Raw genomic sequence first — 15,219 nt, forward strand, 5'->3', positions numbered from 1 at the left:
CTGAGAGGCTTTTCCATGCATCTACTATCCTTTCTGTTCCATTCTCATTTATATATTTACATTTTTGATCAATGATGCACTGCATGTAGAGTCTGGCTTCTTAAGGTTTTTGTTTGTTTTATCTGCATGTTTCTTTTTCTAAATAGTTAATCCCTTATTCTGTGTAAGATCAGAGTCAGTCTGTATTCTGCTAGCATACAGTAGTCCAATTTGTTCTGTTTTCCCCACAGGAGATGTATTGGTGTTCTAGGACCCAATGTAATATTTGCAGTTCTGCCTTTTCATAGTTAGCATTGCTGCTTTTTAAGTCCTTGGAATTAATCCTGTTTTAGCATAGATGATTCCCTTACCACTCACCATGCAAAAAAAGAATATTTAGATTCTGGTGTCCTCTTAATAACAGTGACAAACTGCCTCCATTACCAGGCACTCTGAAGAAACATAAAACGCTTGAAAAATACACTCAACAACTATGAAGCAAACCTGATATACCAAACACTAACAACCTGAACTCACATCTACAACCCAGTCTACGAAAAGGTAGCAACACAACTACTGCACTGTGCTCTAGAACAGCGGTTCTCAACCGGTGCGTCGCGACACACCAGTGTGTCGCCAAGCACCGGCAGGTGTGTCGCGTGGCTCCCGGTCCCTCCCGCTGCTCTTTCTTCCCTGCTGCCGTTGCCGCCGGGCTATCAGCACGTTCAAGCCCAGCGGGAACGGCAGCGGTGCAAAAAACAACTGTGGCATCCGCAGCTGGCATTTTCTTCTTCCCGCGCCTGCATTCCACCCCCCGACCCGGAACAGGAAGTGATACGCGGTGCGCGGGAAGAAGAAAGGCCGTGCCGCGGGAATTCTTCCTTCTTGGCCGCCGGCGGCCGAAGAGTGAAGAGGACTGTGCGCCGCCGCCGGCGGCCGAAGAGTGGAGAGGCCCGTGCGCTGCCGCCGAAGAATGGAGAGACCCGTGCACCGCCGGCGGGACTGAAGTCAAGAACGAAGAGACCTGTGCGCCGCTGCTGGAGGCTAAGCCGGAGGGACTGAAGAGCGGAGATTCCCTGCGCACCCCCGGAAGTCAGGTCAGCGGCAGCTGATAAGCGGAGGCCAGGCTTATTGGGGAAAACAATGAGAAGAAACTCCGTGTGTGGTAGAATGTGTGCCTGGGTGCAACTTTGTGTGTGTGTGGTAGAATGGGGGTGTGTGTGTGTGGTAGAATGGGGGTGTGAGTGCAGCTTTGTGTGTGTGTGTGGTAGAATGGGGGTGTGAGTGCAGCTTTGTGTGTGTGTGTGTGGTAGAATGGGTGCCTGAGTGGCAGCTTTGTGTGTGTGTATGGTAGAATGGGTGCCTGGGTGCATGAGTGAGAGCTTGTTTGTGTGTGGTACAATGGGTGCATGAGTGGCAGCTTTGTGGGTTGTGGTAGAATGGGTGCCAGGGTGCGTGAGTGGCAGTGCTTTGTGGGTTGTGGTAGAATGGGTGCCAGGGTGCATGAGTGGCAGCTTTTTGTGTGTGTGGTAGAATGGGTGCCTGGGTGCGTGAGTGGCAGTTTTTTGTGTGTGAGGTAGAATTGGTGCCTGGGTGCGTGAGTGGCAGCTTTGTGGGTTGTGGTAGAATGGGAGCAAGAACATTTGTATGTGATTGAGAGAGAGACTGGTCAGAGGTGATGTGTTTCTATGAGAGAGAGACAGACTGGTCAGGAAGATGACTGGTGTGTGTGTGTGTGAGAGAGAGAGAGAGACAGACTGGTCAGTGAGGTGACTGGTGTGAGTGTGAGGAAGAGATACTAGTTAGGGAGATACTGGTCTGTGTGAGACAGAGACTGGTTGTGACTGGTTGTGGGCCCTAAGGAAGAGGACTGTGAGGACAGAGCTTCAGCAGCCACTGCTGCTTCTGGTGAGTGCTATTGGTCTGCAAGGGAAAGGAGTAGGAGAGTTGCTGGAGAGGGTAAGTAAAGGCGGCTTTTTAAGTTTATTTTTCTTGATTGACTGCCATTTTAATTATTGGGTATTATGTGATGTGTCTGCTGTTTTGAAATATTTTATTGATATTTGGACAATTTTTAATAATTTTTATGAGTTTTTAATTGTTGGATGTTATTCTGTTCATCAGTTGTTTTGTAACATTTATTAGTATAGTTTTACAATTATTTCTAAGTAGGTATCTATCTATAGCAGCTTGGCTTACTCTGTTTTCCTAATAGGAGGTGTATTAGTGTTTAGGGCCTGGTTAAATATTTGTAGTGGTAAATTACTGTCTTTTCATAAGGAGGGGTATTGTGCCTGCCAGTAAAGAGAGTTTGTTTTGCTTTTACTGAGATGTCATCAGAACCAGAATATATTTTTTTGTATGGCGAGTTGTACAGGGTAATGCCCTAGATCTGCTTTGCACCCATTTTTGGGGGTGGAGGGGATTCCTGAGGATGCAGAATGTATATTTACATTTTGCCCCTTGACGGTCACATGTTCAGTGTGTCACGCATATGAGAACCATCTGTCAGGTGTGTCCCGGCCGAAAAAAGGTTGAGAACCACTGCTCTAGAACACCAACACTTCTCTTATTGGGAGGGTCAAACTGGAAAACTTAATAAGTTGGACTGCTATAGATTCCCCAACAAAAAATACATGCTAGCAGAATATTTAACTTTGGCTATAAATTCAAGAAAAACCCTATAATCCTAAGGGAAATAGGAGAAAAAGCAGCTATATTAGCAAAATGCGTGGTCTCCTGCCATCAGGCCAAAAATTAAACCTGTCCAGGCAACAATAGGGATCAGCACCAAGCCCTGAGACATGTCCCTGAGGCTATACTTTCTATAACTTGTATCTTTGACTTATTACCATTTTTTATTTTTTTCCATTCTTTTCCTGCCCTTTTAATCATTCTATATATTACTCTGGCAATACACAGAAAACTATCATGCCAATAAACTTATCTGAATCCACTTCACAGAGACCGATGCAACTACCTGAGCGTTAAAACTGTCCTAATGGACAATTTTGTTTTTACACTCCCAGTGCTGTAAGCTAAGGGTATGCTAATGCATCCAGAGTTAAAAAAAAAAAAAAAAAAGATAGTGGGTTTCATGTAAAATGTGCATTTGGTGCAAATTTTAACTCAGGATTGGAGGGGAAGGGGGGGGGGTAGGATGACAGCCACCCTTACTTAGCCAAATAAGCACTGACTTATCTGGCTATCTGGTGAGGTTCACCACTGCCACTTAAGAAAATGCCATACTGGGTCAGACCAAGGGTCCATCAAACCCAGCATCCTGTTTCCAACAGTGGCCAATCCAGGCCATAAGAACCTGGTAAGTACCCAAAAACTAAGTCTATTCCATGTTACCGTTGCTAGTAATAGCAGTGGCTATTTTCAAAGTAAACTTAATTAATAGCAGGTAATTCACTTCTCCTCCAAGAACTCATCCAATCCTTTTTTAAATACAGCTATACTAACTGCACTAACCACATCCTCTGGCAACAATTTCCAGAGTTTAATTGTGCGTTGAGTGAAAAAGAACTTTCTCCGATTAGTTTTAAAATGTGCCCCATGCTAACTTCATGGAGTGCCCCCTAGTCTATTATCCAAAAGAGTAAATAACCGATTCACATCTACCCGTTCTAGACCTCTCATAATTTTAAACATCTCTATCATATCCCCCTCAGCCGTCTCTTCTCCAAACTGAAAAGTCCTAACCTCTTTAGTCTTTCCTCATAGGGGAGCTGTTCCATTACCCTTATCATTTTGGTAGCCCTTCTCTGTACCTTCTCCATCGCAATTATATCTTTTTTGAGATGCGGCGACCACAATTGTACACAGTATTCAAGGTGGGGTCTCACCATGGAGCGATACAGAGGCATTAAGATATTTTCCGTTTTATTCACCATTCCCTTTCTAATAATTCCCAACATTCTGTTTGCTTTTTTGACTTCCGCAGCACACTGAACCGACGATTTCAATGTGTTATCCACTATGACGCCTAGATCTCTTTCTTGGGTTGTAGCACCTAATATGGAACCCAACATTGTGTAATTATAGCATGGGTTATTTTTCCCTATATGCATCACCTTGCACTTATCCACATTAAATTTCATCTGCCATTTGGATGCCCAATTTTCCAGTCTCACAAGGTTTTCCTGCAATTTATCACAATCTGCTTGTGATTTAACTACTCTGAACATTTTGTGTCATCTGCAAATTTGATTATCTCACTCATCGTATTTCTTTCCAGATTATTTATAAATATATTGAAAAGTAAGGGTCCCAATACAGATCCCTGAGGCACTCCACTATCCACTCCCTTCCACTGAGAAAATTGTCCATTTAATCCTACTCTCTGTTTCCTGTCTTTTAGCCAGTTTGCAATCCATGAAAGGCCATCGCCACTTATCCCATGACTTTTTACTTTTCCTAGAAGCCGCTCGTGAGGAACTTTGTCAAATGCCTTCTGAAAGTCCAAGTATACTACATCTACCGGTTCACCTTTATCCACATGTTTATTAACTCCTTCAAAAAAAGTGAAGCAGATTTGTGAGGCAAGACTTGCCTTGGGTAAAGCCATGCTGACTTTTTTCCATTAAACCATGCCTTTCTATATGTTCTGTGATTTTGATGTTTAGAACACGTTGCACTATTTTTCCTGGCACTGAAGTCAGGCTAACTGGATAAAGAGGTATACAGATGAGAGAAGATGTGGACATGGGACGTGGGAGGTGGTAGGGATGGGAGACAAAGAAAATGAATAGAAGGCTAAGAAAGGAAAATGGAGTGGAGTGGTAGGTTGCAAGCTCAAGGATCTACAAAAAAAAAAAAAACTATAGAAAAGTGAGAAGAAATGTTAGAGAAATGAGAAAAACCTATGAAAACTGGCAAAGAAAGACGGAGAGATAGAGTTTGGGGCCCTGCTGGTGGGCTGTGGAAGTGTTAAGTGGTGACACTACGCCAAAAATAGCTTGTGGAGAAGAGGACAGATCTGAGGACAGATCTGTTCCCTATCGTTCACTTGCAAAAAACGATGTGCCCAACAGCAGGGAGCATGTGCGCATCCATCCTTACAAAACGAAAATATTAGCTGTAGTTCTGATTAACCTAATCATTTCCCTTAAATAATCAGAACTACAACTCTTTGCATCCAATGGGCCAAAATCAGTCTTTGATAAGCCTTTTCAGTCCACCTGGAGTGAGTTGATAATTCAGATTTTAATTTTTTATCATCCTAATCATTATTACACGGAAATCCAGATCAAGATCCTCTTTATCTGGTACCTATGAAAGCGGCCCTCTCTGCTCAAGCCCATCTAAGGCCTCTTCTGCCTTCTTACCTTGCAGTTCTGTAGAATCCGGTCGCAGTACAGTGTAATCCTCTCTTGGGCTGCTAGTTTCACATCGGATACATAGACCGGCGGCGGTAGTAAGGCATCATTGAGCACTAAAGGAAGACTATCTTCCACCGGGTCTGCCTCCTCCTTGTTATCCAAATCTGGTGGCAGCAGCCGCCTCCTGGCCTCTCCAAAGCTGGTAGCCCCTTTTGTTGGCCGAGAGGACGAAAGCACGTACTGGACCGGCGAAAGGGCACCCCGCTCCTCGGACTCTACCCGATCACCAGGATGGCGCTTGCCTTCCCCGCTCGAGTTCGGCTTCTTAGTTTGTACCGTAGACGCGATTCTCCGCGGGGACAGCTTCTCGGCCCCCTGCTCAGTTTTTTCTTCTGGCCCTACGAGGCTCTTGGGACTTGACCCCTCAGCTTTCTCGGGCGATATCTCCTCGCTGTTTTCGGCGATAACAATCGACGCCATTTCCCACCCAACGCAGACGTCCGTTACAATTCGTTCAGTTCCCGCTCACAAGCACGAGACAGTGCAGCGATTGGCCCATGAAGAGGGAGGGGCAGCGCGCGCTTGGCGTCGGCCTTGGTAACTTTTCTTTTTTCTGGCGAGTTTGAAGACCTTGGACTAAGTGATTTAGTAGTGCTTCACAAATAAAAAAAAAACTAGTCGATACCGTATCGCTCATGGAGCTCAGATAGTTCTTTGCTCTTAGAATTGAAACATGAAATCTTAGTATTGTGTGACTGTGGCATGTTTTAGTAACCTGGAAACAAAAGAAAATGATTTTTAAATAACACGTACAACAGGATTTCAACATCAAAATACAAAGGTGAAAACACGGGGACTGTCAACTTGTAACGCTGCTTTACCATGTTTTTAAGAAATTGAGGTGGTAGGTTAGTAACCAGATGGGGAAATTAACTACATACGTGGTAAATAACACCAAAATAAGGAATACTAACCTTAGAAACCAGGAAGTTCCAAATAAGCTGAGGTTTTATTATAACACTATAAGCCAAGAAACTAAAGATTGTTGGTTTCGGACAAAATGGTAGAAGCTATACTTAAAAACAAAATTACAAATAACATAGATAGAAATTGTTTAATGGAGGAGAGTCAAATGGTTTTGGCAAAGGGAAGTCTTACCAATTTACCAGATTTCTTTGAAGGTATAAATAAACACGCAGATAAAAGGTGCGCCAGTTGATAAGTGTATTTGGATTTTCTGAAGGCATTTCCCTCCCAAGAAACTCTTCAGGAAAGTGGAAAGACATGGGGTAGGAGACACTGTCCTATAGTGGACTGGTAACTGGATAAAAGACAGTAAACCGGACAGGACTAAATGACAGAGAAAGGTCATTAATTGAGTGTCCCAGGGCTCTCTGCTGGGACCTATGCTATTTAGCATATTCATAAAGGTGACTAATTTTGCAGATGACACAAGATTGTTTCCAGTCATTAAAACAACAGCAGCAGCAGAATGTAAGGAATTTGTGAGACTAGGAGACATGACATCTAAATGGCAGATGCAATTTAATGTTGAAAAGTACAAATTAATTGTACCTAGGAAAAAATAATCTCAAGTACAGGTACACAAAGCTGGGTTCCATACTAGGGATCATCATTCAGGAAAAGGACCTTGTGGGCAATATCTTGAAATCTTTAGCTCAGTGAGCGTTGGTGGTCAAAAAGGAAAATATGAATTATTTGGAAAGAAATAAAGAACAAAACTGAGAATATCATAATACCCTTTTAATGGGGTGACCACACTGTTATGTTTTTGGTAAGAATGTGAACTCTGGGCTGAGATGAGAGGTGTCTCCGCCCACAGGGAAGAGCCCTGTGAGCCTCACTGTCAGCAGGCATAGTCTCGGTGGCGTGGAATACAGCTAAGTAGAGACTTTATTATGAAGGAAGGAAAAAGTATTATCCACAGAGTTATACATGTAATAGTACAGTCCAGAGTAATGGGGAATACCCAGGGCAAGGCCACAGGTGAGAAGATCCGGTAGTGACCCGCGGAGTGGGGTACGCCAGGGATCCCCTCTGACGAGTGTGGACACCTCTGGAATACAGATCCGGTAGTGGCCTGCGGAGCGGGGTATGCCGAGGATGTCTGTACAGTAGATGTTGAAGAACTGTAGAGATGCCAGAACCCAGAAGTGGCTCCCGTAGTTGGTGTGACAATACTCTGCAGCGCAGGAAAGCTGAATAGTTTCTACTGGAGCTCAGAGTACACTGCTGGAAATCCTCAATACAGTTCATATGGTAGAAATCAGTAGAGGTACTCACAAGAGATGGTTTCAGGAGAGAGAGAGACCTGGGAAGCAGGTCTGGTAGCAGTCAGGCAGGAAGGACCTCCAAGGAGCAGATAGCCAGGAACGCAGGGGAGCCCCCAAGGAACGGGTACTCAGAGCGTTAGATGCCAAGATCAAAGTCAGGAACAGGAAGTCCTTGAATGAGGTGGATTCAGCAAGACGGAACTCCTTGCTAACTCGAGGACGGCAAGGGCTGGTCAGTTTAAATACACTAGCGGATTGAAGTCATCGGGAGGGGACGCCCCCGAGGTTCCCGCTATGACGTGTTCAAAGGAAGCCCTTGCGCGCATGCACGCCTAAGTAATTCCGGATCCAAGATGGCGGTCGTCACCGCCCACGCTGTTCCGGGAACGCCGAAGAGGTCGGCAGGGGTTAGCAGAGGCCACCATTCTTCCCAGACTTGACGGTGCAGGGGAAAAAAAAAAGGTGCATGAGAGGTCGCAGCCATCTGCAACCGACAGGTGTAACTCGCACCTTGAGTATTGTATAGTTCTGGTCACCCCATCACAAAAAAAACATAGTGATCATAGAAAAGATACAGAGAACGGCAACAAAAATGATAAAGGAGATGCAAAAGCTCCCTTATGGAGAAAGGCTAAACAGATTCTGACTCTTTAGCTAAACAACTCAGAAGGAATATGATTGAAATTTATAAAATTGTGAGTGGGGTGAATGGGTAAATAGGGAACAATTATTTACCATTTCATGCTATGCAGATGACATCCAATTGATCCTTTCTGACAAAGACAATCCTGGAGATGGTATGGCTTCGCTCCACTCAATTTTTAGCATTGTGGACCAATGGCTTAAAATGAATGGTTTACTTCTAAATGTAACTAAGACAGAGATTATCCCTGTTAGTGCTAATAAAATTCCCTTGTACTTCTTAAAAATAAGATTAAATGATGTGTAAGTTGCTCCAGTAGAGGCAGCGTGTAATTTGGGTTTTATTTTTTTTATTTATTTATTTGGGTTTTAAATCTCCAAATTTCATCATAAGGCCAGAATGTTATTCTCATCAGTTCAGAAACTTACTAAAACCACCCAAGATTCTACATGTACCAAACATGGAAGCGATGACTTTGCTGACTTCTTCAACAACAAAATATCTCATCTAATCCAAACCAACAACAACCAAAACATCAAACTGAACACTAAGATAACCTCATCATGGTCAAATTTTGATACCGCCTCCACTCTCGAAATTCAATCTATTATAAATAAAATGAACCCCGCCAGCCATCCAATAGACAACATCCCTGTAACAACCCTCAAAACAATTGAACCCACCATATCTAAAACTATCACCAAAATCGTCAATTTATCCCTGACTGAAGGTAATTACCCCAAATGCCTCAAATCTGCAGTTATCAAACCTATTCTAAAAAAAAGAACAACTTAGATCCTGAAATCCTCGCTAACTATTGCCCCATCTCAAACCTATCGCTCATAGCCAAAACCATTGAAAAAGTCGTACACACCCAACTTGATGACTATCTTGAAACAAACAACATCCTACCTCCAACTCAATATGGATTCAGAAAAAACCTAAATACAGAATCTCTCCTTTTCTCACTAAATGACATAATACTAAGAGGCTTCGACAAAGGTGAAAAATACCTACTCATCCTCCTTGACCTCTCAGCTGCTTTCGACACAGTAAACCACAATATACTGTTAGAACGACTGACTCAAATCGGCTTAACTGACACCACCCTACAATGGTTCTCTTCCTATTTATCTGACAGAACCTACCAAGTTTTAATCAATAACAACCCATCCAAAAAGATCAACCTCAACACTGGAGTTCCCCAGGGATCAGCATTATCCGCCACCCTATTTAACATATACCTTCTCCCCATCTGCCAATTACTAAAAAAGATAATGGAATCACCCACTTCCTCTACATCGACGACATTCAACTTCTAATTCCAATCCAAAATTTGATCGAAGACACCTACAAGAAAATCTCGACTCTGCTTATCTCAATTAAACATCTCCTAAATTCTCTGAAGCTCATAATCAACATAGACAAAACTGAAATAACACTCATGGACAAAAAACCTAATCCAACTCCGCCACCCCTGCCTTTACTTGACAAACAAATGAACTCTATACTCCCCACCACCCACACCAGAAACCTTGGAATTATGATCGATAAAGAACTTTCATTTAAGAACCACATATCAAATAAAACTAAAGAAGGATATCACAGACTTCTAACCCTAAGACACTTAAAACCATTTCTTAACCCTTATGATTTCAGAACGGTCTTACAACTACTCATTTTCTCCACCTTCGACTACTGCAACTCTTTACTAATTGGAATACCTTATTCAAACCTCAAACCGCTCCAGATTCTACGGAACTCAGCAGCCAGAGTTCTGACATGAACAAAAAGAAATGAGCACATAACGCCCATATTGATCTCACTTCATTGGCTCCCAATTAAAGCACGCATCGAACACAAATCAATGACCATCATTCATAAAATTCTAAACAATGATCATCAAGGAATAAATGGCTTAAACATAACCCCCCAGAATCCTCAAAGAAACCTACGTTCAAACAACTCAGGATGCTTAAACATCCCCCCCATCAGAGATGCGCTTCTAACAACAACAAGAGAAAGAGCCTTTTCCATTGCTTCCCCTAAATTTTGGAACTCTCTACCTAAAGATCTGAGAACCCAACCTCAAAACGTTCAAAAAAGACCTAAAAACATTGCTGTTTCACAAATTCTACACTGACCTTCATACTTCTGAACATCCTAACTCCCAATTGAACTTTCATCCAAAAACCTCAAAATAACTTCTCTCCAACCAGAACAAAAAAATCCCTCCTCCTCCCACATAATGATACTTTCTGGACTTGAATTGTTTAACCTCTGTTTAATATGCACATTGTTATACTTTTTCCACAATTGTTAAGAGAGTTACATTTTAAATTTTGTAAACCGTTATGATGGCTTTACCAAATGACGGTATATAAAACTCAACAAATAAATAAATAAATAAATATTATGGATGGCACCTTTAATTTTATCTCCTGAGGGTAGTTGTAAAGGGTTTTGTTTTTTTTAAACTGCGGGTATTGCAGTGTTTGCAACTTATTTTAGATAGTTATGGTTTTAAGACACAGATACATTCTTCTATATCATCGGTTTTAGAATATTGTAATGGGTGTATATAGGTTTGCTGAAAATAAATCTATACACTGCAAATATTGTTAAATGCAACTGCCCAGTTAATGGCCCAGTGTCCAATCCAGGCACATATAACTCCAGTGCTGAAAACCTGTATTGACTACCAGTTGAGTACCGGGTAAAGTTTACATTTTTACTATTGGTGCATCGAATTATTTATGGTAAATGTCCTCAATATCTGAAAAAACTGGTGTCAGTATAAGCCACGGTGAGCTTTGCGATCAGTGATAAAATACTGCTTTTGTTACCAGCTTCAAAATCAGTACGATTGGTATTCACTAGGAAGCTTATCTTCTCTGAAGTGGCACCTTTTCCCTGGAATGCCCCATACAATTGCAGATTATAAGTGTTTCAGGAAGGCATTAAAGATGCATTTCTTAAATGTAGCTTTTAATTGTTAAAATGTCATGTTATTATTGTATATTGTTACGTGCCATAAACAAGATATAGTATATAGATAGGGGCGGATTTTCAGAGCCCTGCTCGCCTAAATCCGCCCAAAACCGGGTGGATTTAGGCGAGCAGGGCCCTGCGCGCCGGTGAGCCTATTTTACATAGGCCTACCGGCGCGCGCAGAGCCCCGGGACTCGCGTAAGTCCCGGGGTTCTCCGAGGGGGGCGTGTCGGGGGCGGGCCCAGTCGTCGCGGCGTTTCGGGGGCGTGTCGGCAGCGTTTTGGGGGCGGGTATGGGGGCGTGGCTACGGCCCAGGGCGGTCCGGGGGACGTGGCCGCGCCCTCCGTACCCGCCCCCAGGTCGCGGCCCGGCACGCAGGAGGCCCGCTGGCGCGCGGGGATTTACTTCTCCCTCCGGGAGGCGTAAATCCCCGGAGAAAGGTAAGGGGGGGGGTGTAGACAGGGCCGGGCTGGTGGGTTAGATAGAGGAAGGGAGGGGAAGATGAGCGGAGGGCGTTAGAGGATTCCCTCCAAGGCCGCTCCGATTTCGGAGCGGCCTTGGAGGGAACGGGGATAGGCAGCGCGGCTCGGCGCGCGCCGGCTATACAGAATTCATAGCCTTGCGCGCGCCGATCCAGGATTTTAGTGGATACGCGCGGCTCCGCGCGTATCTACTAAAATCCAGCGTACTTTTGCTGGCGCCTGATGTGCCAGCAAAGGTACGCCTATTCGCGTTTTTTGAAAATCTACCCCATATAGTATACTTAGATTTTCAGAAGGCATTTGACAAAGTTCCTCATGAGAGGCTTCTAGGAAAAGTGAAAAGTCATGGGATAGGTGGTGATGTCCTTTCGTGGATTGCAAACTGGCTAAAAGACAGGAAACAGAGAGTAGGATTAAATGGACAATTTTCTCAATGGAAGGGAGTGGACAGTGGAGTGCCTCAGGGATCTGTATTGGGACCCTTACTTTTCTATATATTTATAAATGATCTGGAAAGAAATACGACGAGTGAGATAATCAAATTTGTAGATGACACCAAATTGTTCAGAGTAGTTAAATCACAAGCAGATTGTGATAAATTGCAGGAAGACCTTGTGAGACTGGAAAATTGGGCATCCAAATGGCAGATGAAATTTAATGTGGATAAGTGCAAGGTGATGCATATAGGGAAAAATAACCCATGCAATAATTACACAATGTTGGGTTCCATATTAGGTGCTACAACCCAAGAAAGAGATCTAGGTGTCATAGTGGATAACACATTGAAATCGTCGGTTCAGTGTGCTGCGGCAGTCAAAAAAGCAAACAGAATGTTGGGAATTATTAGAAAGGTAATGGTGAATAAAACGGAAAATGTCATAATGCCTCTGTATCGCTCCATGGTGAGACCACACCTTGAATACTGTGTACAATTCTGGTCGCCACATCTCAAAAAAGATATAATTGCGATGGAGAAGGTACAGAGAAGGGCTACCAAAATGATAAGGGGAATGGAACAACTCCCCTATGAGGAAAGACTAAAGAGGTTAGGACTTTTCAGCTTGGAGAAGAGACGACTGAGGGGGGATATGATAGAGGTGTTTAAAATCATGAGAGGTCTAGAACGGGTAGATGTGAATCGGTTATTTACTCTTTCGGATAGTAGAAAGACTAGGGGGCACTCCATGAAGTTAGCATGGGGCACATTTAAAACTAATTGGAGAAAGTTATTTTTTACTCAACGCACAATTAAACTCTGGAATTTGTTGCCAGAGGATGTGGTTAGTGCAGTTAGTATAGCTGTGTTTAAAAAAGGATTGGATAAGTTCTTGGAGGAGAAGTCCATTACCTGCTATTAAGTTCACTTAGAGAATAGCCACTGCCATTAGCAATGGTGACTTGGAATAGACTTAGTTTTTGGGTACTTGCCAGGTCCTTATGGCCTGGATTGGCCACTGTTGGAAACAGGATGCTGGGCTTGATGGACCCTTGGTCTGACCCAGTATGGCATTTTCTTATGTTCTTATGTTCTTATGTCCTTCTTGGGGCAATCAAAACCCAAACCTCTCTGAACCCTCCAACTAGATAGTACATTCCTTTTGTTAAGGAACCAGAGGTTCCTTACACTTACCATTATAGGAAAATATGACAACTATATTACAACTGACTATATGATTATTACTATAAATGAGAATATGATGATTACTACTAGTGAATACATGAACATGTGATTGTGTGTGTTCTAATTAGTACAGATGTCAAATATCACATTTAATTAGAATCAGACAATAATATTATCCTAATAGCATTTGCATTCAAGGTTGCGATAACTTGGTTTGACTAGTTTTAACAGGACATTGCATTGTTTGTAGAATTTTCATGGTAACCTAGGCCTGTATGAAAAATATGTATCCTCATCGGTTGGTTTCCATCATTCACTGGCATATCACAGTGACTGGAGTCTGATTAATAATATTCTCTAAAATGTTTTTTTCTGTTCTGAGAAGTGGCCTTCAACCATTATTGTTTTTGGATACATGAATACTAAATTATCAGCTTCAAGCTGTGGCTTTTCCATGTGCCTATTCCATAGTTTTATTTCTATTTTTTTTTTTTTAGTTAATCCTATCTCTCCTTCAGGGTTATGAGCACAGGTTCCCACCACGAGCAAGCTGAGCAAAGGGAGCCCATATAATGTATCTAGAGTCTGAGAATAGTGAGCTTGCAGTATGAAGAGAAAGTGCTGAGATTCATGCTGAGATGGCCCTGCAGCCATCAGAGCTTGTAGCAGCAGAAACTGGTTCTGGAGTTTTCAACATAAGAGCTAAAACTTTCTACACAAACACAACTGAAAACTAAATGGGGGGTTTTTTCTCAAAAAAGAAAAGTGTTTCCTTTTGTAGGAAAACGCAAGCAGCATCTGAAAATAAGCATGCGCTATAATGTACGTTTTAGTTAGATTGCCATTTTAACTTTCCATCCCTCCTGTGTCCCAGCTGCAGTGCACTAAAGTAGATTTAGCTGTTTGAAAGGAAATGTACAAAAATTGTGCTTATTTTCTGATGTAACTCATAATGTACCCCTATAAAGAGGGCCAGTTAGCAGCTTTGCTTCTTGTTGTCAGTTTTCCAGTTGGAAAGGTTTTTGTTTACAACCAGAAAACAGTATGGACAGAGCCAGAGGAAGCAGGAAAAGCTCTGGAGGGGGGAACACCTGCCAGCTTTCCTTCCCATCTGGAAGAATAGTCATTGACTGTTTGGTTTCAGCATGAGGAAAATGTTAACGGTCTCTCTGTATGTCAAAGAAATATAGAAAGCAGCTGTACTTTTCACTGGTCCTCAACATATCAGCTTACTTGGATCTTGGCTCCATTCCTTTTTTATTTATTCGTATTCTAAGGTCTGCTTTTTCTCCCCAAATATTTTCTCTCTCATATTACTGCGCATTTCGTTTTTTTTCATAAAAGCATGCATTTTTCTCTGTTGAATATATATCCCTTAGGGCTGTGCCAACAGCTTAGTATGAGCAGCATGTAAAGACCTAGATTGGATTCCTGAAGTCAACTTCTGTTTCTCATGCCAGCATTCACAAACCCTGGGAGTGAGGAGAGTTTCAGCCAGAGTCACCGAATGGTCAGACTAAAGGTGAAAGCATACCAGAGTAAGCCATGGCCTGCAGCCAGTGTTTGAAGATTGTCTCTGAAGTGGTTGGGATAACTGTAAAGGGACAGAGTGTTAAAAATGAGGAAAATTCCCAGGTAGTTGTGAGTGAAGGCTTATGGCACTGTGGATCCAATAGATGCCAGGTCTGACTGAGCTGCAAAGCCTAAAGGAGCGGAGGAAATTGTCAGACTAAAACACTTCCCCAAAACTCTCCTTTGGACTGTTTATATTTTATTTATAATTGAGTTGGACCAGGTGTTGCATAGATAGCTGATGATGAACAGCTTTAGCGCCCCAGATCTATAGCAGCAGACGTGGATAAGTAAGGGAAGCCTTTTAACA

General features: G+C 42.7%; 1 protein-coding gene across 1 annotated transcript in view; it reads right to left on the bottom strand.

The window, feature by feature from the left end:
- The window catches only part of SHCBP1L (SHC binding and spindle associated 1 like), a 385,813-nt gene extending 379,939 nt beyond the window's left edge, over positions 1–5,874 (bottom strand). The window contains exon 1 of the mRNA XM_029617645.1: positions 5,313–5,874. Within this exon, the coding sequence (XP_029473505.1) occupies positions 5,313–5,786 (474 nt within the window). The 5' untranslated portion in view covers positions 5,787–5,874. The remainder of the gene's footprint in view (positions 1–5,312) is intronic.
- Between the last annotated feature and the right edge of the window lie 9,345 nt (positions 5,875–15,219).

Source organism: Rhinatrema bivittatum, chromosome 10 (assembly GCF_901001135.1).
Source record: "Rhinatrema bivittatum chromosome 10, aRhiBiv1.1, whole genome shotgun sequence".
NCBI classification, from domain to species: Eukaryota; Metazoa; Chordata; class Amphibia; order Gymnophiona; family Rhinatrematidae; genus Rhinatrema; species Rhinatrema bivittatum.